Source organism: Neopelma chrysocephalum, unplaced genomic scaffold, assembly GCF_003984885.1.
Source record: "Neopelma chrysocephalum unplaced genomic scaffold, ASM398488v2 Primary Assembly neopelma1_97116, whole genome shotgun sequence".
In the NCBI taxonomy this organism is placed as follows: Eukaryota; Metazoa; Chordata; class Aves; order Passeriformes; family Pipridae; genus Neopelma; species Neopelma chrysocephalum.
The window spans coordinates 2,933,043-2,960,340 of record NW_020925758.1 but is presented as its reverse complement, the minus strand read 5'-3'; the positions used below and the strand labels follow the sequence as shown (position 1 = coordinate 2,960,340).

The following is a 27,298-nucleotide window of genomic DNA, read 5'->3' as shown; positions in this document are numbered from 1 at the left end:
TTTTTTTTGTAATATTTACAGGCCTGGCTCTCTCAGATTAAAAAGTACAAAATCAAAAGGAGGTCTTCCTCCGTGGAGGGGGCGGGGGGGGGGGGGGAAGTTTGGGCTTGGCGTGCAGCCCCGCCGCCGTGCTGGGTGGGAGGGACCGGAGGAGGATGTCGGCTCGGGCTTCGTCTCTGCGGCTGCTGTTAAGTAAACGTCTAACCTCGTAAAGCGACCCGTGAGGAGCCCTCCACACGAGGAAACGTGCTGCAAATGTCAGCCTCCCAGGGGCGAATCAAAGCTCAGCTGGGAGAAGGGGTCTTATCTCTCTGGTTGGTGTGCAAAGCCAAGGTCTAGGCGGCGGTTTGGACCCCTGTGCAGTGATAACGGGAGAGGAGCGTGGTCCCAGTTGTCCGAAGGAATGTTCTTTTTGGCTTGGTGGGATGTTTTGGATGCAGCGTTGCACCAATATCCAGTGAAAGCATGTCTGGGACCTCGTCACTGGAAAAATATGCAAAACTGAATCACTCTGCTCTTCTCCTGCCACCTTTTGTGTTGGGGGAATATATTCTATGCAACTAAATGAGAAAACAAAACTGACATTGTAGTAACTCTGGATTTGGGGTGAAAGAAACAGGCGCGTGACAACAGCATTTTTGACCTCTCGATGCTTTGTAGTTCTGCTGGATAATCCCAAGACTGTATTAGAGCAGAGAGGGGTCATGTAGGTGGTTTGCAAAAGGAAAAATCCTTAAACTATGAAATTAGTGTGGTTTATGCAGTCGTTATGCTTCAGTCTCTTCCCAGCTCGGATCCTGAAGAGCAGGGAGGTCAGCACTCCATAGGTGATCACCAGCTCCACCAGCAAGCACAAGGTGGGATCAAAATCTCCATCTCCTTTTCCAGGGTGGGTGAAGAAGAATCTAACCCTGAGCATGACAATCCCTGTTTAAAAAAGAAATGAGAAAAGGGCTGTGTTTACCTATTACTGGGCCAGAATTTGTACATAATCCAGACAGGTTCCTAAGGTGCATCCCTCTGGCAACAAGGCACAGTGTTTGCTCAGGTGTCTTACTGAAACACAAAAAATGTGGGTTTAGTTCTTGAAGTTTGGTTGTTTCCTTCATGGTCACATGTGTGTCCAACACCCTCTGCGTGGCACACACCATGGCAAGAGTTTTATTTGCACAACAGCCGAGTTTTTGGTGGAAGTAGGAGTCGGGCAGCAGTGAGAGGTTTATCTGGGGTTTGTTTTGGGATGATGGGATGGTGCCTTAGCCTAGGTGGGGCAGTCATCCGTGATGTTATCTGGAGCACAAAGCATTTCCATGATAAACAACATTCCTTGTATTTTAGAGTAGTCTGCTATCAAAGTCAAAACAACTGTTCTGACTTAGACAGTAGCACTCACTGCTCAAAATTCTTAAAATACATAGTTGGCTCCAAGATTTGTCAAGAGTAGTTTTGCCATGTCTTTGAGTATATAGCTACACATATCATTCATTATTCAGCAGGGTTATTTTCTCCAAAGCTTCCATCTTTCATGCATTTCATAGGCCTTTTTCCAGTGAGTTTTTCTTTATTGTTAAAAGGAAGTTTAATAAATTATATCTACTGGACTAAAAGTGTGGAACTCACTTTTCAGAAATTAATTAGCAGGTGATTGTCTCTGTCGTGAGAACTGGAATATTGTTTGGCATTTATAGCATTGGCTTCGTTTTTAAAAAAAAGTTGATGAGGGCAATATAGATCTCTCATTTTTATCCAGAAGTCGGAACAGACTTTGTAGCCAGATACACAGTTATACAGTTAATTCTTCTCTGCTGCCTTCTCCTACAGTATCTCCAAGAAGAGACTTTGCCTTTTTCACCCCTACTTTACCCTCCTTTGACTTCCTTCATATTGTTGCAAGTAATCAAATTGCATGGCAAGAATTATTCTTATCTTTGGCAAATCTTGAACCATAAAAAACCCCTTTTGTATTTATGTAAGAGTTTCCTCACTGACCAGGTGATGAAGGCCCTTGAAGGCACTGTGAGCTTTTTCTGGACTGATCAAGCACCTCAGTTTCTCACAGATCACAGAATCGCAGAGTTGTCTGGGTTGGAAAAGCCCTCTGAGATTATCAAGTCCAACCATTCCCCCAGCACTGCCAAGTCCACCACTAACCCATATTCCCAAGTGCCATGTCCACATGGCTTTTAAATTCCTCCAGGGATGGTGATTTGCTCCAGATCTGCTGGTTGACTGCAGAACTGATCCTGCTCTGCTTTCACTTGCTTGCTGAACTTTATATTTTCTGTCTTTGGCAGAGTGATCCAAACAGTACATGTATGGATTTAGGACAACTTGAGTTTATGCCCAATTTGAGACCTTCAAAGAGTTGTTCCTCCCCCCGCTACCAATTTACACAATACATGAAAGTGAGATGTTCCCAACTGAGTTATGACAGCCAATTTCTTAAACTTTGCCTTTTGCACACTTGAAAAGGGCAAATGGTATTTTGGTGTTTGGAAAGTCTTTGTAAGGTTGCAGGGTTTAATTTTGAGCCTTAAATATTTCTGGATACCTAAGCCCTTCTTTGAGGGTACTGCTAAAGCATCATGGTCTTAATTGTGAGTTGTAGCAGAGTGAAGCATCTAAATTCTGCTGCTAATGTTGTGACCTTTTGTTAGCAGCTGTACAAGTCTTCTGTATAAAGGTATCAGTGAATGAGTGATTTCTAAACTCATTTCAGTTTTAACAGAGATGTTTGCTGCAAACCTGCTGTTTTTCACGGCCACATAAAGCTCTGCACATCAGTCTAGAGGCGGATGGGTTGTGAGGTGAAGCACAGGAAGCCAGGGCTTAAACTCATTTGCATCTTCCTTAGCACTGGTCAAAATAGGGACTGCTGTTATGAAATGTGCATTTTCTGCAAATCCCATGGTAGGAAGGGCTTATACCTCCACTTCATATCAATAGAAGTTTTCTGAGTTGATAGGCTCATCCCCGTTTGTGCTGTGCTGCCCTTGAATGCCTCTGAGAAATGGATCCAGGGATTATTCTGGTTTTCAGATTTTAATTCCCTAAATTCAAAAGCACACAAAGGATTTTACTTATTTATCTGAGTAGTTGGTGTGTGGGTCACGAGTGCTTGAGCGGGGTCAGGACCTAGAACCATTTTTGTCAGTTGAGTCAGTAGCTTTCTTCATTCCACATGTTTAAATCTTTTCTTTATTAGTTTTACTTCAATTTTAAAAACACTCTTTCTTTTTAACTGTTGTCACTTTGAGGTTCTTTACTTTTTACTCAAATATATATTCTTTCTTCTAAAAGGCCTCTGTATTTTCAAAGAGTTATTGTTTTGGGTTAAGCCCTGAAGTGAATGAAAGTAGTCTTTTTTGTTGATGGTACCTCATTTACACATCATGCCTTCATCCTTGAACTTAAAAGTTTAATTACATATATCAATCTCTAGTCCATTTTTTTCTTATTATTTGGTAAAGCCAACATTTATCGTGTATTCTGGAGTGTTGCAAATTCCTCATAGTGTTCCTGTTGCAGTTCCCTGTCTCTCCCTGGTCAGGCAGGAAGTCAAAGCTCGGTCTGGCTCCTAGGTGTTGAGCTGTCTTCTTGGAAGTGTTCTGGAAAAATGTGTGTCTGTCTAGAGAACATGGCATAGAGAACAATCCTGACAGGGCAAGCAAACTGTAATTACAGCTGTAAATCCTTGAGTTGGGACTATGTATGTATAATACATACAATGTTTTCTAGAGGTTAATGATGCTTAATAGTGTGTAATATGTGAGTTTTTCTTTGGCCTTTCATCTTCCTAATCTTTTCTTCCCATTCCAAAATTTCTCCAGGTAGACACAGTATCTCTGAAGCTGAGCAGGGATTCCCATTTTTTCTCAAACTAAGCGCTTTAAGGGATTTTCAGAGAATCCCAGAATAGTTTGTGTTGGAAGGAACCTTAAGGCTCATCCCATTCCACCCCCTGCCATGGGCAGGGACACCTTCCACTAGACCTGACCAGGTTGCTCCAAGCCCCGTCCAACCTGGCCTTGGATATTTCCAGCGATCCAGGGGCAGCCACAGCTTCTCTGGGCAACCTGTGCCAGGGCAGGGTTAGATGACCAATATCCCATATGACCCTGCCCTCTGGCAGCAAGAAGCCATTCCGCTTGTCCTGTCCCTCCATCCCTTGTCCAAAGTCCCTCTCCAGCTCTCCTGGAGCCCTTTTAGGCATTGAAAGGGGCTCTCAGGTCTCCCTGGATCCTGCTCTTCTCCAGGTGAACCCCCCCAGCTCTCCCAGCCTGTCCTTACATCTGCTGACCAGTGTTTTAGTTTATTTACTGTCCTGTCTAGAAGTAGCCCAGAGTCCAGGTGTTTCTGAAGTGGACTCAGGAGAGCCTGAATTGGGTACCTGGCCTCGTCCTGTGTTCAGATATGTGTGTTTATACAGTGCTTTTGGAATTTGTATAGATTAACAACTCAGTATGAAGACAAAAATAATTTCTATGGCACAGTTTGGAGCTATTGACATTTATCAGCAATATTACTTAACTGGGTAGAAAAGAAACAAGTGTGGGTGTATTTGCATCCCTGAATTTCTGGGACTTTAAAACTGTCAGTATTTGCCATTCTATCCCAGAAAGAAATGCAGTCTTCTTCTTATGGTACCCTGCAAAGTTTTGTCCCCTGGCAGGTTTACCACAACTATTTAACTCATTTAAATCATTGTGTTTTTACCAATAAACATCTAGGCAGAGCTGTTTGGCTAATTTTTCCCCAAATGACCTGGCTTCTCAGTACTCTGTTAAAATAAAATGGTAATTGCTGAACTCTGACCAGAGGCACGTCTGCTTTTCTGGTGGTGGATCACATCCGACACTGAAAATTCACTGCTGGGCATTTATTTTCCTGCAGCTCTGGTTGTACAAACCTTTACTCAAAGTGACCTGAAGACAGAAGTCACATATCAATGATCCTAACTTTCTAAACAGCTGCCTCTCTATAGGTTAACTTACCTGCCCTGCTGGACCAGGAAGATTGTGTCCCAATAGGAGTATGGGTTACCTGTCTTATGGAATTTTACTCCCTGGGTAAAATGTTGTTGTCTGCTACAGCTCGTGTAATTCCTTGAACTTTTACATTTCTTCTGTTATACACAATACTATATTTATTATATTTAACATATTTAGCTTGTGCATAGATGGTTTTGAACCTCTTGTCATCCTGAGTTTTCTGTTTCTTTCTCAACCCTCCTGGCATGTTCTGAGCCCCAGTTTTCTTCACCATCTTTCAGTTTGCACCTATTCCTCACGCAGATCTCTGAACAAGACGTGCGGCTCGCACCTAGTCTAGCACGTTTCCTGTTTGCTTCCCTCATCTCCCCACCGCCATCCTCTGCTGGGCTGTCTGTGCTGCGGGCATGAGAAGGAGAAAAAGATGGTATCAGGCAGGTGTGGTGTAGCCCATACAGATATTTCACCCAAGCCACACCGGCTTTCTGTCTGAAGTCAAAGAGAAGCACCGCAGACACGAACAGAACCAGAGGAAGATGAAAGGGTCTTATCACCTCAAAAGAATTAAATAATTGCAAAAATTCAGTCTGTCAGTGTCTTAAACCAAGCACTGAAACGTTTGCACCCACGAATTGTGCTCCGTTAAAGAACTCAAGTGCTTGTATTGATATAAAAAGCAAATATATCAATGCTTACATATGTACCTGGGTATCCATACCATGCATAGTGTACCAGGCATGACTGTTGAGTTTTTTTCCAAGATTGCTGTTTCGGGGACCAGATTTCAAAGTGGCATTGTGGATTTTGCAGACAGTAACAAGTGTGCTTCCTTTGCCCAAACTCCTTGCAGGTTGGTGTGTTTGGTGCAAGGCAGGTTGTAGGGGCAATCGTGGCTAGAGTAAATATTCGTTATAGACCCCATAATAGAGACTTGGTACGATGCTGAATCTGAACCCTGTCTCTTTTTTTCTTTGCCATTTGATGTATTTTGCTAATAAAGTCCAATCCTACAGATGCTCTGCAGGCAGTACTGCTATATTTAGCTGAAACAATATGAAACACATAATTTGCCAGCATGTCATTAGGTTACCAAACAGGACTCAGGGTAAGCTTTTCAAACACACACAAATCCCACTTTCAGAAAGACTTTGAAGGTTTGGATTGATGGAAAGTCCCCATGAATTTGACTCGCAAATGTGTTCAGACTCTTTTGGAAATGGTACTTTCCTCCTCAAAGAGTCACCTGGTTTTGAAAACAGTGACCTGCACTTGATTGCTGTTTCAGAAACCAGAGTTTCTAACCACAACTAGAGGAAAAGAGGATTCTCCACATTTTTATTGATCCGGTTCTTTAATTTCTTTATTTTCCACAGTGACTGCCCCATTTCTTTGGCGAGTGCTGCTTTTCATCCAGTAAAACATCTAGATCAGGGAATAAAGCAAAGACATCGCTCATAAAGCAGCTCCATATGCCCTTGCTTCTATTATCTTCGTGGAGATCATCCACTGACATAACACTGTAGCCTAGGAGCAGCTCCAAGGGTTGATTTGAAGGGAAAGGGCTATTTTATTTAACGTACAGCTCAAGCCTTGCAGTGCAGATGCCACTGCGTTGCCTGGAGCGGGGCCAGGTGCTGCTGGCTGGCCATGATGTTCTCTTCCTCAGCGTTAACTGAAAAAAGAGAAAAAAAAGACCAAAAAGAAACCAAAACACCCCGATGTTGTTGAAGTTCTGCGGTGGGGGAGTTATTGCAGTTCAGTTCTTCATCTGTTCATCGGACTTCTTGTGGTTTTTCATCGAATCATATGATTGACAACGCAGACAGTCTGCAGAGTTCTCGGTCTGTCTCGTTTGTTACCCTCGTCCCAACCACTAAATCTGACTTCTGCTTTGTCTGGCAGAAGAAAACAAGATAGGGTGCAGTGGTGGAGTGATTCACCGGAGCTGATAAGTGATGTCTGTGTTTAACTTGTGCCGCTCAAACCGTAGCGTTACCTCCGGCTCTCGGGTTTTCAAGGACTGTCTCAGGTTGGTTTGTTTTAAACTGTCTGGGGTTGTTTGTCCTCTATAAGGGCTGGAGAGAAATGCAAATAATGGCTCCAATGGACCCATTTGTGTCAGGGCAGGGAGTTCGAAAACTTAAATAGTGAACAGCATCGTATATAGGATCACAGAGGGTTTTGTGTTGGGAGGGACCTTAAAGATTATCCAGTTCCAATAGTAGTAGTTCTTCTACTATCCCAGGTTGCTCCAAGCCATGCCCATCCTCACCTTGGACACTTGCAGGGATCCAGGGACAGCCACAGCTTCTCTGGGCAACCTGTGCCAGGGCATCACCACCCTTCCAGCCAGGAATTCCTTCCCAGTATCCCATCTAACCCTGCCCTCTGGCAGCGGGAAGCCACTCCCCTTGTTTTGTCACTCCAGGCCCTCCCAAGTCCCTCTCCAGCTCTCCTGGAGCCCCTTTAGGCACTGGAAGAGGCTGTCAGGTCTCCCCAGGGCCTTCAATTCTCCAGGCTGAACACCCCCAGCTCTCCCAGCCTGGCTCCAGAGCAGAGGGGCTCCATCTTTCGACACCATCACAAACAGGACTGTGAAGGAAAAAAAGGGATGATTAATCCCATGCCAGGGCTTGTCCTCTGTTATTAAGACTACTGTTTAAGATGCCTTAGAACAGTCCCTCTTTTCAAAAGAGGTTCACTGGAGTGTCACCAGCTGGGGAGCAAATGTCTTTCCAGGAGTAAGTTGGACACAACAGCAGCAAAGCAGAAGAAAATGGGTTTGTGCACTGCTGGTTCGATGTGCCACTTTGGGAATTTTGTTAACCATGATAGAAGCTCACCAGTGCTGGCTGGGAGATTGCTGGGAGTGCCCTGAGACTCCTGTGGCCTGGTTGTTTTACAGCTCTGCAGAAACATTCATTCAGTGTCACCTGCTGTCTGCAGCACATTCTAAGGCTCCTGATCACTCATTTGGAAGCAGTACATGCAGGAGACAAATGGCAGAGATGTGAATTGAACCATTCCTTGAACCCATTCAGAATCTTACAGCTTTTTGGCCTCAATAAAGCTTCTTATGTGGTTTCTAATTCTGGCTGTTACAAATAGCTTTAAAGTCAGTCTGATAAGAAAGAAACTTTTTTGAGGTGGCTTAAATTTGGTGGGTTTGTTTGTTAATAAATTCTGTTTTCAGTGAACACCCTTATAGTGAGACAATATGGGTAGTTTTTCATCTTAGTAGTGGATGACTGCCATGGTTAATCTTGCAAGGTAGATCACAAAATCACTAAGGCTGGAAAAGCCCTCTGAGATCAAGTTCAACCATTAACCCACCACCACTGTGTTCACCACTAAACCATATTCCCAAGTGCCACATCCACATCCCAAAGATGCTGGTGCAGTTCTCTCCATGCTGGGCCTCTAGGATTTCTCATTTTTAATGAATGAGAAACCATGGCCAGCACACAGCCAGGCACCACTGCAGCCATCTAAAGGAGGTGGGTTTGAATTGCTGACCTGCAATTCAAATTCTCTTTGTGTCATTAACAGTGCACTGAGCTGTCCTGGGCCCACTGTTCAGGTGGACCATCACAAATCCATCACTCCTGCCATTACCTACATTATTTTTATACAAACATTCAAAATTGTGTGTGTGTGATGGCAACGTGTATGATCTCTCTGCTTAAAAATCTCATTTTCCTTGTCTGCATTTCCAAGACACAGTGCAGACTGTTCAAGGCATGTGTTGAGTGTGAGAGAGTCCAGGCTGACTGCAGTGAGTTATAGCCTTTAATCTGAAATTGATTATTAAATTGCTGCAGTACGATTGCAATCGATGGCAACATTGATCAGCCTGAAAAAAGGCTTAATAATAAAATCAATGCATGGCTTATTGCCTGAAAATATGAATGCTATCTGATTTATTTTATGCTGCCCTTCCAGCTGAGAGATAATGGGATAGTAAGACCTGAGCATCTCAGATGGAGTTGTTGGAACTTCTAATACAATTTTACCTGCAGTTTTAAGGCTGGAGATGTTTGTTAGGCTTCGCAAGAGCCCAGAGTGCTCCCAGCCTACTGCCACGAGTGTTTGCAAAAGCAGTAGCTGTATCTGTGACCCTGGACATGAAAAAAAAAGTTATCTCTGTTTAATTCAACTGAAATTAGTATCTTTAATCACTTTTTTCCCCCCTTCCCTCCCAGAAGGACTACTCCAGGCTGCAGTCCTGGCGTGCAGCCGCCCCTGGGGTGAAGAGTGGCAGCTGTTTAAGGCTTTTCTCTGCCTTGAAACGTTGCCATGGTGTAACCATGAGGTTTAACCATTCATTCTGCTGATGCAGTGCTGAAGGGAATGTGCTGCTGTCAACACTGACCACAAGTCAGGATGTTTTGGAGGGAAGTGGGGAAGACTGCACCGAGGATAAGCAGAGTAGAATATCATGGGGTTTTTTTAAAAATAAATAGTAATGAAAATATACATGAGGGCTTGATTGGGGCAAGGTTTAACCTTTCAAAAGAATTGTAGTGTCCTGAGAGGAGGGGTAGGGTGGCAGAAGAGGAAGGCAAGAACAGTTTGAGAACTTGGAGATGTGGTGGGAAGGGATAGAGGATATTAATGAAAAGGAGGATCTCTCGAGGCTGATGAGAAAAAAGAAAACTTGCTTGGGCAAGTTTGAAATAGAAAGATACATTAAAGAGAGAGGATAAGGATGCAGTGGAAGGGAGTTGGGGTGGGAGTAGGATAGGAGGCAGGTAATGAGAGATGGGGGTGAGTATGGGTGCAGGGTGCCTGAGAGTGAGAAAATAAAGTGATGCAGAGCATTAAACAGGCTCATCAAAACAGACTTGGGGAAGAGAGGTGGTAGAAAGTGGGTTGGGTGCGCAAAAAGGCTGTCGTAGAGCTTCTCTACCACAAACTGCATGTCTGACACAGGAAATTAAACTTGCTGATGTACCTTTGAGGTTCTGAGCTTTGAACTCAACAGGAGTTAAGTGCAGAAGTGCCTTTAACAACTTGGTCTTTTATGTGCCTTAGTTCCTTGAACAGAGGTAGTGGTGTCCTCCTTCCCTCCCTGGTTGCTCTGAGGCTGAGCTCCCCACTCCTTCCAAAGTCATGAAGTACAATAATGACAGTCAAAATGGTTCCTCCCAGGCTCCACATTGTCATCCAGCTAAGTAGAGCTGTGATTGAGGGCCTGACCCCAAAATGAGCCAAACCACGGCAGCTCCAGAATGTGAGAGCACTTGGAAGGTGGCACTGGCACCCTCAGCGATGGAGGAGATGTCACATTGTCACCCAAGGCTGTGGTTGAGCCACGCTGGACAAGCTGTCCATGGAGACATGTAGGAGGTGGCACACTGTCACTTGAGAGGGTTGGAAGAAGCTGCCCATGGAGACATCCTCCTTGTAAAGCGCAGCACAGGTGGCACCTTTGTGTCTCGGTGTAATTGTGTGCTCAGCACTTGCACCAAGCTGCTCCAGTAGCAGCAGCAGCAGCAGCACAAGGAAGGAGTAGAAACATAGAGTCACAGAATCCTTGAGGTGGAAAAACCCTCCAAGATCATCGAGTCCAAATGTTACCCCAGCACTGGCAAGCCCACCACTAACCCACATCCCCAGGTGCCACATCTGCATGTTTTCTACAACTTTCTACAGATTCCCGTGTTTTCTGGCTCCAAGAATACAAATAACCTGAGTGCACAGAAGTTAAATACATAACCCTGAAAACCAAGAGGCCAAGAAAGGCTCCTTTAAAGGAGACTGATCAAGCCAGAAGTCCTGTACCCTAAGGCAAGGAAACAGGACACTGTGAGCTCAAGAAACAGGATAGGGAATCCCTTCATTATTAATGGGCAAAGAGGCTCCTTAGCCATTGCTGTGCTTGTTCTGATCATGTCACACCGTTGAGTTTATTCTTAGTCTTAGCCACAGCCTTATAAATAATAAAATGCATCGTGTTTTATCTTACCCCAGTGATCATTGCAATGCGGCTTTTGTCTGAGACTCTGCCAAGCTCAGGCACAGGCAACATTTAGAAGTGGATAAAGTGAAGAGCAGAGTACAAAAGTAGACTCAGCCCTTCCAAAAACACACCGAGAGTGAACACAGTGGGTTTTCAGTGTGTGCTGCTTTGGGGGGGGTGGAAATGAGAGAACTGGGAAATTGAGGTCACAGCATGTCTGTCTCTGCTCTCTGGTGAGAGACAGGACCCGAGGGAATGGCCTGAGCTGTGTCAGGGGAGGGTTGGGTTGGATTTCAGGAAAAGGTTCTTCCCCCAGAGGGTGGTGGGACACTGACCAGGCTCCCCAGGGCAGTGGGCACAGCCCCAAGGCTGTCAGAGCTCAGGGACAGGGTGGGATTGTTGGGGTGTCCTGTGCAGGGCCAGGGGTTGGACTTGATGATCCCGTGGGTCTGTTCCAGCTCAGGATATTCTATGATATCACAGGCTGTATTTATTCTTACAGCCTTTCCAAAGGATTCTCCTGCTAAAGAGCCAAGTAAAATTAATAGCAAAATGCTTTCTAGGGAAAACTGCAATAAACAGGTCTGTACGTGCAAAAGCAAGAAGGCCTTTGTGAAGCTGCTGAAAATGACAGTTTTCCTTAGGACCTTTGTGTTTTGTAAAGGATTCACGTGTTCAGTCTGTTAACATGCAAATGGATTGTGACCAACGGTAAAGGAGTTGAATACAATATGCTAATGTAGCACTCATTCAAAGAAGAAATTATAAATGATCTCTTTATCCTGTAAATATTTTACTTTGGGTCTAATGGTTTAGTTCCTCCCATTATTTTGTTGACCAGACCTCTTTCTTCAGTGTTTACGTGGGCTGTGTGTTTGCAAACAGACATGCAAACCTCCCCTCACTGGACTTTGGTTTCTTGTTGCAGAAGTTCCCCGAGCTGAAGTTCAAGTATGTGGAGGAGGAGCAGCCTGAGGAGTTCTTCATCCCCTACGTGTGGTCCCTGGTCTACAACTCTGCCGTGGCCCTGTACTGGAACCCCCACGACATCCAGCTCTTCACCATGGACTCTGGCTGAAGGACACCCAGCCCAACCCAACCCAACTCTTGTCTTCTTACAGAAAACGAACCTCTGCACCGCGTGTTGATGCGTGACCCCTTCCAACGTGCACCCTCTGACCCCAAAGCTTACAGAGAATGAAGTTGCCACCACTGTACAGCCCATTTTTGGAAGCAGATTGCCGCCGACACGCTGGTGACAGGCTGTGGTGTGAGGGACTTGTAGGCAACCCTGTATTTATAACCATAACCTAGAGCTTGTTTGATGAAAATGAGGCCTTACACATGGGGTGTGATGTTACTACCAACCACAAACCTGATTTTTCTTTTAACTTAACGGGGGTAAATGAGGAAAGGGGCTTTGGTTTGGAAGCAGCGTTTGTGTTTTTGTTTCTTTCAGGCGAGGCAGCTTCGTCGGGTCAAGCTTTTTATGGTCTGTTGGATTCTGCCGTGGGTTGATTGTTGCTTAATCCCATGTTTTCACTCACAGCCCTCCGTTTCCGTGGCACTGTCAGGGCTTCAGTCCTGAAATTGGTGTCTACACTGTCATCCAAGGGAACTAAGCAAGCAGCATCTTAATCAGATTAGCTCCCAGGCAGATTCAAAACACTTGATTTAGATGTTTGTGGGAGGATTTTCAATAGCAAGTCTTTTTTGTTGTTGTTGTTTTTTTGACTGGCAAATACTCTACATAGGGCTAGAAACACCAGCTTTCGGGGTCAAGTCCCTTACAGACTTGTTTTTCTGTGCTCCTGTACAAAAGTTGTTCCTGGAAATTGAAGGTGTAGGGAAGGGGGGGTTGGAAAAAGTCCAAAGAAAATAATTATAAGATTGTAAAGTAGACCAGTGTCCTGTAATGTGTGTAATGGTGACAGTGTGTCCTGGGGATCCTCGACGAAGCTCTGTGTTGAAACCCCCCTTTTTGGTATTGAAGGTTTTATGGCAGAAGTATAAATTTATCTGAATGTAGAGTACTTCTCTTTCTTTCTGTCGTTGTTTTCAAGTGCCCTTTCCTGATACACCTGTTTCAGCAGTGGGAAAAGCAGAAGAAATGTGGTGTGATTCTGAAAGAACATCTCATGTATCAAAGTGGGGATATTTTTTTGGGAGAGACTCCCAACGATGCCCGTTGCACACACGTGCACACACTCTCCTCATCCCACGTGCTGCTGTGTGGGGGGACTGTCACCAGTGCATTGCATGCCAAAACTTCCAATTTCAAGGAATCAGTTCCTAAACATATGTGGCAACCCTCTGTATTCACTGCCTGCTCCAGCATGTTCTGTTTGTTGACCTGAGGAATCAGGTGCATTTGCTTTCAGACAGTCCTTCAAGTGGCTTTAAATAGAATTTCTTGCACTGTTTGGTCCCCCTAAAGGATGTGCTAAGATTGTACTTTCCTTTTATCTGCTTATTTAGAGGTGGAAGTCCATTTGAGTCCTACACAAATGGAATTGCTGGCTTAAAAAAAAAAAAAAGCTTTCCAGATTTATTAAAATATAGCTACAAAGGGATATATATATATATATATCTACAGCCCTGGAGCATTTAGGACTTTAAAATGGCAGAAGCTTTTGAGAAAAGGCAATGTTAAGACTGGGGATGCAGTGTTCTTAGGCAAATAGGAGAAATGAATGAACCATGACTGAGCTGCACATAAGTTGATGCTGTGTTTTTGAACTTACTCTGTTTTGTTTTGTTCTTTGAGCAAACGTCAAAAGGGGATGACTTTTCTTACTTACTGTAGTGATTCGTAATTTTGTCTTTATTAAAAGACTAAGAGTGTTTGTGAGTCAGCAGGGCTGCCCAGCTTTGGAGAGGTCAGTCTGAAGATGCACTTTTAAACTGGGGATTCTGAAGCTCCTGGGATGGCTCAGTGTTCATCTGTTTTTAAGCAGAACTCGAACCTGCCCAAGGGGAGCACCCTCCACCCCTGGGGCGAGAGAGGCCTCACCAGAGCAGACAACTCAGCCAGGTGCCAGACTGCAGAGAGCCTGATTTGTTCTGTGAGAGGGCTTTTTACACAGAGAAGGGTACATAAAGCAGCAGTCTGACAGAATAGGTCAAACCAGCTGCTGAACCAGCGTGGGAGTCGCGCAGCGAATTGTCTCTCGCTGTCCTCTCGTTGTGGGGACACTGAAGTACAGAAGGAACAGGTTTGTTCCAATGGCATAATTTCCTTGTGTGTTTAATAATATGCTGTGCTCCCAGGTCCCAGCTGGTTTGGAACAGCTGGAGTTACCATCTAAAGCTGGAACAGAGGAGCCAGACCAAGATTTACACTAAAATCCGTTGGCTCTTCCAAGAGTTGGAGCGTGATGTGGGTCTGGCAGTGCCCTGATGTCTGCACTCTGGTACGGTCACAAATACTCTTGTTTTCCTTCACCTTAGGGATCCTTTTCATTACTTTGTGTGAAAGATTTATTATGCATAATAAAAAAAAAATAAAACATTACATGCATGGTGTTGTTCTGTTTTCTGTGATAGCTGCCGTGGGACGAGTCTTGGGGTGGTCATCAGGCCTAACGTGCACAAGGCTTTATAACATCCTCCAGGATGTGCAGTAAGAAGGATGTTATTTTATTTATGGTATAAAGTAAATAATTGTTTAAATCAATGCTTGGTGAAAGAAGGGAAGTGTCATATGGAATCCCACCTCCTGACAACTCAACCTCGACGGTCGTGGGGGGAAACAGAGAAGGGACTGGATTGTCCACACCAGGCCAGATGTGATGTGTTGCTGCACCTTCAGCTTCTCTTTCCTGTTGTTGTGGCCACACCATGTAAGCCAATGTTGTGTCTCTGTTTTTTGGGGGGACAGGATGAATGTGTCACAGGGGCCTTCACCTGACCACGCTCATATTTGGGGTGATCTAACTGTGGCCTTGCAGTGCCTGAAGAGAGCCAACAAAAAACGATGGAGAGGGGCTTTGGGGAGGCCTGGAGTGACAGGACAAGGGGGAATGGCTTCCCACTGCCAGAGGGCAGGGTTAGATGGGATATTGGGAAGGAATTGCTGGCTCTGAGGGTGGTGAGGCCCTGGCACAGGTTGCCCAGAGAAGCTGTGGCTCCCCCTGGATCCCTGGAAGTGTCCAAGGTCAGGTTGGACAGGGTTTGGAGCAACTTGGTCTAGTGGAAGGTATCCCTGCCCATGGCAGGAGGTGGAACAAGATGGTCTTTAAGGTCCTTTCCAACCCAAACTCCTTCTGGGATTCTATTCTGTTCTTGCTCTGAGTGCTGGTCACCAGTGAAACCACCTGCTTGGGCTCCTTGAGTAGCTCTGGAGAGGGAAATCCATCACTTCAGGGGTGGGGAGGAGAAGAGAGGTCAGTTCTCAGAAGACCATCCCTTCCAGAAGACCAAGCTTTGGGGAGAACAGGCAGGAAACCCAGTTGCTCTCTGTTGTGGGTTGTGCCTGTGGAACCTGATGCACATATCCCTGGTGAGGGAGAAATTCTCCTTCCTCAGAGTGAAACTCTGATCTCACTCTGAAAGTGAGGTGGTGGGTGGAAAGCTATGAATGAGCTGGGAATCGCTCACTTTGGAAGGTTTTTGGGCTGCCTTTGCCAGGTGTCCTGGCTTTTCTTGACCCTACTAGCCTAAAACCGAAGAGTATTAGGCAAGTTACGGGAAAAAAAAACCCCAAACCCCTGTGTCCCTCTAGATTGTTGATCTACCAGTTAAACAGGAAAGGAAGAAGCAAACAACCCCCCTCCCTTCTTTGGAAACTCTAAAGCTTTTTGTACAACCTTTTCTACTGGTTTCATTCTCGTGTAAGTTGTCTAATTCAGCCAACTAAAGGTCAAATGCCATCTTACATTTAGTCAACCCCGGGGTCTCTCCTGATGGATTGGGCTCAGTGTGTGTAAATCTCAGTGTGTGTAAATCCTGGAAGAGCAGGAGTTTTCTATACAATTGCACTTCCAGAATCACCTGACCCCTGTAAATCCTTTCCCATTTCTTCCCATTAGCAGGACTTTGGCCACCTCACCTAAAAATAGGTACCACTGGTACCAGTAATGCCATAAAATTCAGGGTCGCAGCTGGTTTTGTGTTTGGTTTGCTCTGAATTTGGGGATTTTGGGGGGAGTTATTATAATATTTATTATCTGTTATTATAACAGACTCAACTAACTCACAACTAGCAGTTTAAGGTAACAGCTGCACGTCTGATGGCAACACACAACAGCCTCATCCTGAGCACCTGGAGGGTGAAGCATCAGCTCCTGGACACCTTCTGGCAGCAGCTCTGGTGGCTGTGGGCTCTCAATATGCTGCAGATATTCCCTTGAGACTGACTTCTGTGGGGAATGATGTGCTGGGTGTCACAAGGTTGGTTGTCTGGGTTAGGATGGAGGTGGCTGGGTATTATTTGGGGCTTGGCTAGAAGGCAGAACCTGAACTCCGAGAATTATTCATTCATGGTCATTCACGGGTCATTCATGACATCCAGATGTGTGTGAAGGGCTCAGGGAAAGGGTCATGCACGCAGGGAGTTTGCCTGGGTTTTTTTTTTCCCTTTCAGGAAAGGATCCTGTTGGCAGGACATCCCCGGGCTGTGACATCACCAGACAAGTGCTCCGGGGCCATCCTTCTTCTGCATGAGACACCAACACACGTCACCAGCATCGCCCATGGCGCTGATAACAGTTCTGCTGAAGGGAGATAATGGTGTTTCAAAGACAAAAGGGCAACTGTTACAACCTCCACTGACCTGGACAGCAGAGCTGCACTTCCTGCTGTGACTTTGGGAACAGCGACTCATCGGGAGCAGGGCAGGGAGGTGCTGTGGGCTGCGGGCATGAGGATTTAAGGTAATCATAGAATGGTTTGGGTTGGAAGGGACCTTAAAGATCTGAGGGCTGGAGCCCCTCTGCTCTGGAGCCAGGCTGGGACAGCTGGAGGTGTTCAGCCTGGAGAAGAGAAGGATCCAGGGAGAACTTAGAACCCCTTCCAGTGCCTAAAGGGGCTCCAGGAGAGCTGGAGAGGGACTTGGGACAAGGGATGGAGGGACAGGACAAGGGGGGATGGCTTCCCACAGCCAGAGGGCAGAGTTAGGTGGGATATTGGGAAGGAATTGCTGTCTGTGAGGGTGGTGAGGTCCTGGCACAGGTTGATGGGGAAGTTGATGGGGCCATGGAAATGGCTGCAGGCTTGCATGAGCTGGGATCTCAAAAGCAGCAACCCATGAGCTACAACTCTCCTTTGCATGTCACTGACTACGGATTTTGGCACCCCTTCAGTGGGAATACCGGGGACTGCTCTGGAGTGACAGCGCCGTAAATGCTTTTGCTCTCGGAGGGTAGTTAACCCCAAACTGCAGGGCTCCAGCTGAGATTACAGCTTGTAAGCATTTAATCATAGATGCTGGTTATTGCTGGGTGGATGCATTTCGGATGTTACAGGCTGTGCTGCCTGTTTGTAAATGAGTTGCTCCAAGTGGCCATGTTTAATATTGAAGGGGCTGCTACCACCCATGGGCTGTGCCAGCAACTTACACGAGCTCGGATAAATGGAAGTGTCACTACTGGTGAATCCCTCCAAATCACGAATCAAATGCACCCCAGAGCTGCCAAACTGGGAGAATTTGAATGAGAGGTTTAAAGAAGAGAGAGGTTGGTGTTTTGGTTTTTTTTTAATTTTATTTTTTTTTTTAATCCTGCTGAAGCACACGGCACAATTCCTTCATCATCACTTTAAAAACTGTCTTAAAATTAATCCAAAATGACTATGTCTTGGCAGACGTGATGAAATGTTCAGCTGTACATAATGCTTTTGCCAGATGTCTTGGCAAACTAAATGGCAGACTTCAGTCCTCCTTACAGTCACTTTGTGCTGCTGAAAGCCCTGAATCTGATGGCACTGGGAGAAAATTGGAGGCCTTTGAGGATCTGGAGAGGAGCAGTGACAAAGTAGGTGACGTCCTCGATGATGCTGCCCCGGCCCCTCCTCCTGTTTATGAAATGATGAAACAAATGCTTTTCAAAGAGCAAAACAGCTTATTAAAAACTGGCAATTTAAACTAGGAACAGCTGTCCTCGCCCTGCTGCTTCTATTTTTGTCCCTGAAGCCGTTGTCAGGGTCCATCCCTTCTCCCAGCACAGCTCCTGCATCCCAGTCTGCAGTGCCCCCTCCTTCCATGAATCCTGCTGGGTGTGGGTGCTCGGGGCACAGCAGACCTGGGGTGCTCAACCCCACCAGAGCTGTCTGTCACTATTTAAGGACTGTATCAACTAGGGGATAATGGGAATAAACCATACAGGGGCAAAACCGTACCTGGAAATCTAAAACCTCTCCCAAAACAGATGCTTGAGGACCTAAAATTGTGGGGTTTTTCCCAAAACAGCCTTGTGTGTAGTTTTGTTGCTCCTGCTGCTTCCTACAGGGGGAAAGCCCACTGTCATTCCTGGATGTGGGATATTCACTATCCAGTATTTACCTGTCTGGGCTTCAGATTAAGTGTTCTGCTTAGTACCTTGTGTCTTGTCTGTGTCCCTGCAGTGCTGAGCTGTGGAGTAGAGAAGCACCAGAGCCACTTTCACCCTGGAATGCAGCTCTTTATGATGGCTCCAGAAAAAACCCCTCACCCTCTTCCCCCCCCAAAAAAAACCCCCAGCTGTGGCGTCTCCTGTCTTGCAAGTTTCTCCCAACTGAAATACGAAGTGAAAATTAAATTTAAATTCTTTTCTTTCTCTTAAATCAAATCTCACAGGCGCCAATTGCCCTTTAAAAGGTCAAGCTTTTAGCACACAAAATTGTAATCGATACATTATTGACCTAAACAATAGCCATAAACTTCAGGCTCCCTTTTTTTCAACGCTTGGCTTCTCCTCCTTCCTGATAGAGCACGTTTGGGCCAGGGAAGTGGGAGCTCCTGATGAAGGTGAGATGGAGAGAGCTCATAAAATCGCACATCCACAACAGGGCCAGAGGAATCATTCCTTTCTTCCTTCCTTCCTTCCTTCCTTTCTTCCTTCCTTCCTTTCTTTCTTTCTTCCTTCCTTCCTTTCTTTCTTCCTTCCTGCCTTCCTTGCTTCCCTCCTTCCTTCTATCCTTCCTTCCTTCCCTCCTTCTCTCCTTCTTTCCCTCCTTCCTTCCTTTCTTCCTTCCTTTCTTCCTTCCTTCCTTTCTTCCTTTCTACCTTCCTTCCTTCCCTCCTTCCTTCTGTCCTTCCTTCCTTCCCTCCTTCTCTCCTTTCCCTCCTTCCTTCCTTTCTCCCCTCCCTTCCTTCCCTCCTTCCAGCTTCCCCACTGGTGTGTACTGGGGGCAGATGGCAGAGGCCATTCTCGATTATTTTGGGGAAGAAACAGCCATTTTCAGTCGATACCTTCGTGCTTGTTGTCAGTGACTGTGCAGCCAAATGAAAGTCCATTGAGTACCCAGATGAGCAGTGCTAGAGAGCAAGCCAGAAGCCGCGGTGCTGACCCAAAGAGTGAATAATTAGCAAGAAAGTAAACTGACTGGGAAGAGACTGATCCCAGATAGGTAGCTTGGATGTATGTATATAGTATCTGTGGTATGTATATGTATATATATATAGCATTTACATGTGTATATATATATGTGTCAAAATGGCACATCATTATTGATTATAATTCTGTCATTACCCATAAAGTGACTCCTTTTCTCAGCACCACCCTGTCTGACAAAGGGCCACGAGGGGTCGGGTTTAGGTGGGTGCCCTGTAGAACTCCTCATCCCCCAGTGATGGGCGATGGATGAGTGCAGTGACTACAGGTGACATCTCAGCTGCGCTTGGGGCAGGACTTTGGGAGACACCAGGCTTTTCCCAGGCCGGTTCCAGCCACCCCAGGGGAGCTGGGGCTCTGGGAGGGCCCTGGGAGGGCACAGGGCAGCGCGCCCCGCACACCAAGGCTGCCGGTGATGGATTCACCTCATCCATTACCTTGTGCCCCACGTGTGTTTATGTTGTGGCTACGAGCATTAAGCGAGGGCAGATTATTTGTGTTTGTGCAGCTGCCAAGCTCGCTGTTGTGACATTTCCATCTGCCTCACTGTTGTATAACCAACCCTCTGCTCCTGATGAAATCAAGAGCGGGGAAGAAATCCCCTCCTTCCCCGGTGTCTCATGCCCAGGCTGGCAGGGCAGCTTATCCCCCAACCGTCAGTATCAAGTCCCAAGGCCTTCCCTCCAGCCTACACCTGAAATCCCATGTCTAGCTCATGGCCTTGGGCTGATCTGTGGGCAACAGAAAGCAAAACCCCTGTTTGTACCGATGGGTTTCAGCATCGCATCTGTCTCTGATAAGCTTCAAGGACTGACAGCCATCTTCAGGTCAAAACAATTCAGGACCTGGTCCTGGAAAGCCTTTGATTCACCTCTCCGATGTGCACACCCGGCAGATATTGGCAAGGGCAGCAGCTGTTCCCACCATGGCAGACCCTTATCCTCCCTCATCCCTCAAGAAAGATGGAGTAGGATGAAGAGCATCTCTGAAACATTCCAAATCACAGCCTGCAGAGACCCGGCTGGTGGACCCGGGGCTTTTTCCTCAGACCTGGCTGATGGACCCAGGGCTTTTCCTTTAAGTCTGGAGCTCAGATCTGGGTCTCGTGAAGTTGGGAACAGTGGCCTGCTACACCTTCTTCCCAGGCAGTGCCCCCAGCCCTGTGGTGGACCATAAGGACCAGAAGTTGTCCATTGAATCCTCTTGATTTAAGAGACTTAGAAGAGGATTTGGCACCCTGCACTCCCAGTTTAAGGCCAGGTGGAGGGGGCCTAGGCTCGGGGCAGGCAAATAGGGTTTGGGATTTTTACTGATGCCTTTGCAGTGCTGCCCCTTCAAGTTTTAAGAGTGTCTTCACTGAGCAGCTTTCTCCTACCTCGACAGTAACCCTTGGGATGGCGGGTTGGTGGGGGTGCGTGTGGGAGATGATGAAAGACAGGGAGATGCAGAAACTTGCACTGAACACACTGTTGGCTCCAGGCCTGCGACGCTGGGCCCGCTCGAGGTCCTGCCAACATCGTTTTCTCTGGGAGGATACACTGATGATGACAGCCAGGTATTTCTTTGCTGCAACTCTGTGTATTAATCAGGAAAGTACGTGGAGTCCCGTTTCCCCGAACACCACGGGACAGAGGAGGCTGCAACAGCCCTGGGCCCAAGCCCGAGCCTGCCTGGAGCCACTCCGGCACACCCCGTGTGCCTCCCTGCTCCCCCTCCCCGCGTTGCACTTCCCCAGCTCCCTCTCTGGAACCTCCCTGGCGCTTTGCTGGCTTTTCCTTTGCTTTCTCATCCCTCTGGTGTACTTAAAACACACACACACTCCCTTCTGTGCAAGCAGCTGACACCCAACCAGTGCCCTGGAAGGATGAGCAGTCTCCCCTCCATCCTTTACAGCGATTCCCGGGGAAATTTCTCATTTTTGAGTGGTTCTGAGCAATTTCCGTGGTGGTTCGTGGCCTCCATGAGAGTTTTTCCTGTTTTGACTTTCGCCACACAAGGGTGAGAATGTATGTCTTCCTTCCTTTAGCCCCAAGGCAATGTAGCAAATTGACCAACTCGATGACAATAAAAAATTGTTTCCCAGAGAGACTGAGGACTCCCCTTTCCTGGAATAGCCCAAGGACAGGTTGGATAGGGCTTGGAGCAACCTGGTCTAGTGGAAGGTGTCCCTGCCCGTGGCAGGGGGGTGGAACAAGATGATCTTTGAGGTCCCTTCCCACCCAAACCATTCTGGGATTTTTCTGATCCTGTGAAAAATCCCATATTGGGGTGGAGAGGAAAACACAAGGAGGTGTTTGCCAAGACCAGACCACCCAGAGGCTGCCCAGGACTGGGAGGAGCAGGAGTCTGTATAAGCCTGGATGTTTTTCTGTGTGGATGCTCAGAGGGACCAACAACCGCAGCAATGCAGCCGACGAGAAAAGGGAACTTATTTTTTCGGGGGAAAGGCACCAAATCTGGGGGTCTGCCCAAGGCAGATTTGTGCATGGGGTGTCCTGCAGACAGAGGAACCCAGGGGACCACTCAGGGGGCGTTGAGTAACCCAGATTCCCGCCACGTTTTTAGCGTGAGATGGGTTTTTTTCTTTCCTTTCTGGGAAAATCGAACCTTCTTTCGCAGCATTCGTGAGGGCGGCCCACACATGGAACAACGTAAGAGGGGATGGTCTTTTATTATTTTTTTTTTGTGCTTGGGACAGAATGTCTCGGGACTGGTGACAAATAATGAATGAAACACCAACGCGGGGCCGGCGCTGACGCCACCCTGCGTTACCCCACCGGGGGTGTGCCGGGGGTCGTGACCAGCACACACACACACACATGGAGCAGCACACTGGGGGACAGAGACACATTTTTCATCGTGGGGGACGTCCCTGACTCCTTCACGGGGCAGTGCACCAACAGACACTCGGCGCATCCAAACGAGAGCAGAACATCTGGACTGCTGCTCCATAAACAAGACGTGGGCAAAGTCACGCCCCTCCAGATAATCCGTTGTTCAAAGCGAGGGCTCGCCACAGAAATTTGGAAGAGGAGGTGATAGGACCGGGGTAGGACTTTTTATTGTGCTTGGAAACTATTTAAATATGTCAATATTAAGGGAGCGTAATTACCACTCAAGCAGTTCCAGCAAACAAGTCGGTAACAGCGCCTGCTTTACGGGAAGTGCATTTCCTCTTGGCAGTCTTCTGGCTGGGAATTATTGAGTGTGCAGCTCTCCCCTCCATCCACTTCATCACCAGGACCGGGGGGACCAGCATCTTCCAGCCAAGAAGGGCCATGGAGAGATGTGTGTGCTGGAGTGCCTGTAATGCGTGTGAGGGACCGTGCTGGTCAGTGGAACCCCCCTGGAAGTGATGCCCCAACCCCTGACGAGGTCTGCTGTGGGTCTGAGGACATTGAGCAGCCCCGTGGTGCTGAGGAGCCCCGTCCCATGCTGTCCTTGGAGTCCGTGGTGACCATCATTTCTGTGGTTGCGGTCACCGGGAGCACCCCCAGAGCTACTCTGCTTCCCAGAGCGTCTGCCCAGAGCTTCCCTTGCAGCTGCACTGTGGAAGGAGTCAGAGGACGGAGAGGGCTGTGGTTCAGGGAGTGGACTCTGTGCCCAGATCTCCTGAGTCAGCTCCCAGCGTGTCACCAATGTCCATGTCACCTCGGGCAAGTTGCCTCACCCTCGGTGTCTCTGGCTCCAGCCTTACAAAGCCCTTCTGTGGTCCAGCTGTGTGGCAACACAGGGTTGTACTCTGGCTTGGGGGAAGTTACTCAGGGCCTTTGACTCCTCCTGGTTTGAAAACACTGAACCTAAAAGTGAAGTTCCTTGAACCATTAGTCATTGAAGAAACAACAGTTTCCCAAAGCTGCTGAGAACCTTCCCAAGGCTGCTCGGGGTGGGGGCAACCTTCCCCTCCCTGTTGGAGATGCTTGGGGAGCATCCAGGCTGGCACATGGTCCAGAGAGACACTGAAACTGGCTGATACTCATGAGCAGTGGGAATTATCTCATGGGAAAGCCCCCCTGTAGAGTGGCCACCCTGCAGCTGACCCCTCCAGGATCACCCACGGGCGAGGCCACTCAGCTGCCCAGTGCCATTTACACAGGAACCCGCTAAGGGCACCACAAAAACCCAATCTTCAACCAAAGCAGTGGCAATTAACCTCATCACTCCTTAGCTAGGGCCTTGTGTATAATCCTCATTGCTGGATCTGGGTGTTTTCCAGCATCTCTGGGTGCTGTGGAAGTCCCTTCATCCACACATTGCAGATGGTGAACCAAGATCTCAGGAGTTTGGAATGAGATGAGCTTTGATTTCCCTTTCAACCCAAACCATTCTGGGATTCTGTGATTTTTGTCACCATTTTGTCTAGTTTGGAACTGCACTGGCTCAGGATTGCCCACAATGTTCTTTACAAGCCTGATATGAAATGTGTGAGTGCTCATTATTGTCCATAACAAATGGACCATGGTATGAACCCTTTTAAATTCATTAAACAAACCCGAATATTTTTAATTTACTTCCTTTTTTTTTTTTCAATACCCACCCAATTTGAGCCCTAATCCCATCTTAACGGCTGCGGAGGATCTATAACAAAAGATTAGCTCGTGTTTAATGTCTGGTTAGTGCCTGAAAGGCATCTTGAAAATGTAAAATGACGCAGAAATGCTGAATAGTCATATTTTTGTTGTCAACACTCCCCTTGAGCAATGCCCTTAAGCCTGACAAATGCTCACTGCAAGCGAAGCAAACATCCTCTCATTACATTCGAACAATCCCGTCTCCTGCCCCGACGTACGGAGCGCCCACGGTGGTGCCTGGCCAGCTGGGCACAGCCCCAGTTTTTGGGTCTCCCCATAATTTCTCATTGCAAAGCTCAGATTTCTGCCCAGATTTGCTGACCCCCTGCCTGCAGTAGCTCGTGGAGCCCCAGAAGATAAGGGGCTGGTGTCTCCAACACCGATAGCTGGGCGGCCGTGGGGCCAACCAAGGATTTTTGTGAATAACAGACAAACCTTGTTGGTGATATCACGCATGAGAAAGACCAGGATGTGGCTGGAGAAGGGGCCATGCAGGGGTAGAGCAGCACTTTTCTGGGGAGAGACCAGCACAGGAGATCAAGAAGCAGGCGTGGGCCCCAGTAAACCCTTGGATACTCTCTCCCATGGCATTCTCCTGGAGAAGCTGCAGCCCACGGCTCGGACTGGTGCTGTCTTTGCTGGGTTAAGAGAGTGGTGGGAAATGGTGCTACACCCAGTTCAATCCCGGGTGGTGTTCCCCAGGGCTCAGGATGGGGGCCAGTCCTGTTTAATGTCCTTGTCAATGATCTGGATGAGCGGATCGAGGGCACCCTCGGTGAGTTTGTGGATAACACCAGGTTGGGTGGGAGTGTTGGTGAGCTGGAGGGCAGAAGGCTCTGCAGAGGGATCTGGACAGGCTGGATCCATGGGCTGAGGCCAAAGGTGTGAGAGTCAGCAAGGGCAAGTACCATGTCCTGCCCTTGGGTCACACCAACTTCCTGCAGCTCCAGGCTGGGACAATGGAACTGGAAAGTTCCTTGTGCTGGCACTGCTGAGGCACCTCCAGTGCTGGGGCAGTTCTGGGCCCTCAGACAAGAGAGACATTGAGGGGCTGGAGCGTGTGCAGGGAAGGGAACGGAGCTGGGGAAGGGTCTGGAGCAGCAGGAGCAGCTGAGGGAGCTGGGGGGGCTCATTCTGGAGAAAAGGAGGCTCAGGGGGGACCTTCTGGCTCTGCAACTCCCTGACAGGAGGGGGAAGCCAGGCAGGGATTGGGCTCTGCTGCCAGGGAAGAAGGGACAGGATGAGAGGAAACGGCCTCAAATGGCAGCAGGAGATGTTCAGGTTGGACACGAGGAGGAATTTCTTCCTGGAAAGGGTTGGAAGGGGCTGCCCAGGGAGGTGGTGGATCCTCATCCCTGGAGGTGTCCAAGGAAGGATTGGACATGGCACTCAGTGCTCTGGGCTGGGGGACAAGGTGGTGGTCGGGCACAGGTTGGACTCAGAGGGCTTTTCCAACTTAAAGGATTCTGTGATTCTGTGACTGTAGAGGGGGATCAAAACCACCCAAGACCTCTGAAGCCTCTGAATCATTTCCAGAAAGGTCTGGAAGAAAGGACTACGCATGAGAACTAATTTCCATAGAAAGTGAGAAACTTCTCTCCAGGGTGGTGAAAACTTACCTATAAAGACACCCCTATGAAGCCCATGTGCCACTTCAAGGATCCCGGACATCCCATCAGCTGGACCAACTCTTGAACCAGGACTGGTGATCTCTCCTTCTCCCTTCCTTCCTTTCTTCCTTTTTCCCCCTCTTTAATTCATCTCTCTCTCTTTTCCCTTTCACCCCACCCCTATATCCAAAACCCACTGACGTGTACTTACATTGGGAGGTCGGGCACCAACACACCAGTTTACAGGCCGGGTGTCTAACTTACTAATAAAGCTTTGTGAGTTTTTGCAGGCCCTCAGATTTTGTTGTTCCCTTTGACCATGAGTGTCTACAAACCCTGGGTGCTCCCTTCCCCTCAGGGAGAAGCTTCTGCTGTGCGAGGTTCAGCCTTCAATGCCCCCGCAGAAAACCAGCAGATGGGACTCCCCCATCCACATCTTGGACAGGGGAAGCTGGTCTGAGTTGCTCCATTTTCCCATGTTTCACCCTTCGTGAAGTGTGTGGGCAAGCGTGATGCTTAATTTTTGCTGAAAACCCACTGCTGGGACAACGAATATTTGTTGGGGTTACGTTTCCATTTTATTTTGCCCATTTATGGGGGTCGGGGAGGGGGTAGAAGACGCCGCGCTCCACAACTTTTTTGTTGCACCCCTCGGATCGTAACAGCTGATCCCATAGCTGTGTCCATGCTTTTCTCCTCCAACACTCCCCATCCTGCACTGCCTGGGGGAGCCGGGGCTGCCCTCTCCGCGCCGCATTGATCAGCGCGGTAATTCCTCCAGCAGCGTGGGGCACGCTGTGCATTAATCTGCTCCCGTTGGCTGTAATTTGATAACATTAATGCTTGGAGGCCAGCCTGTGGGATCATATGGATGGCTTCCCACTTGCTCCAGGCTCCTGCTCTTTCTCAGGGCGCGCTGTGACGCAGGGCCGGGCGCTGCAGTGTGCGGTTGGGGGGGGGGGGGGGGGGGCCTCTTAATGTGGGTAATGCACTCAGGAAGTCAGCTGTGGGGGAAGAGAAGTCAACAAAACCTTAAAGGAGGCAGCAGAGGAAGGTCCTTCCCGTCGTCCCTCAGTGCAGCTGCCGGGGTGCTGCGGGGTTTGAGCGAGTATGGGAGATAACAGTACCGGGTACCAGATAATTATGGAGAGTTTACATGAGAAATAACTCAGCATGGGAAAGACATGGAGCTGCTGCAGCAGGTCCAGCGGAGGCCATGGAGATGCTCCAGGGGCTGGAGCCCCTCTGCTCTGGAGCCAGACTGGGAGAGCTGGGGGTGTTCACCTGCAGAAGAGAAGGATCCAGGGAGACCTGAGAGCCCCTTCCAGGGACTAAAGGGGCTCCAGGAGAGCTGGAGAGGGACTTGGGACAAGGGATGGAGGGACAGGACAAGAGGAATGGCTTCTCACTGCCAGAGGGCAGGTTTAGATGGGATATTGGGAAGGAATTGGTGTCTGTGAGGGTGGTGAGACCCTGGCACAGGTTTCCCAGAGAAGCTGTGTCTGCCCCTGGATCCCTGGAAATATCCAAGGCCAGGTTGGATGGGGCTTGGAACAACCTGATCCGGCCTAGTGGAAGGTGTCCCTGCCTGTGGCAGGAGGGTGAAATGAGATGGCCTTTAAACCTAAACCATCCT

General features: G+C 47.9%; 1 protein-coding gene across 4 annotated transcripts in view; it reads left to right on the top strand.

Moving 5' to 3' along the window:
* The window catches only part of DYM (dymeclin), a 215,703-nt gene extending 201,246 nt beyond the window's left edge, over positions 1 to 14,457 (top strand). For all 4 annotated transcript variants that reach the window (XM_027671645.1, XM_027671642.1, XM_027671643.1 and 1 more), the window contains one exon: positions 11,882 to 14,457. In XM_027671645.1, the coding sequence (XP_027527446.1) occupies positions 11,882 to 12,031 (150 nt within the window). In that variant the 3' untranslated portion in view covers positions 12,032 to 14,457. The remainder of the gene's footprint in view (positions 1 to 11,881) is intronic.
* The last annotated feature ends 12,841 nt before the right edge of the window (positions 14,458 to 27,298 follow it).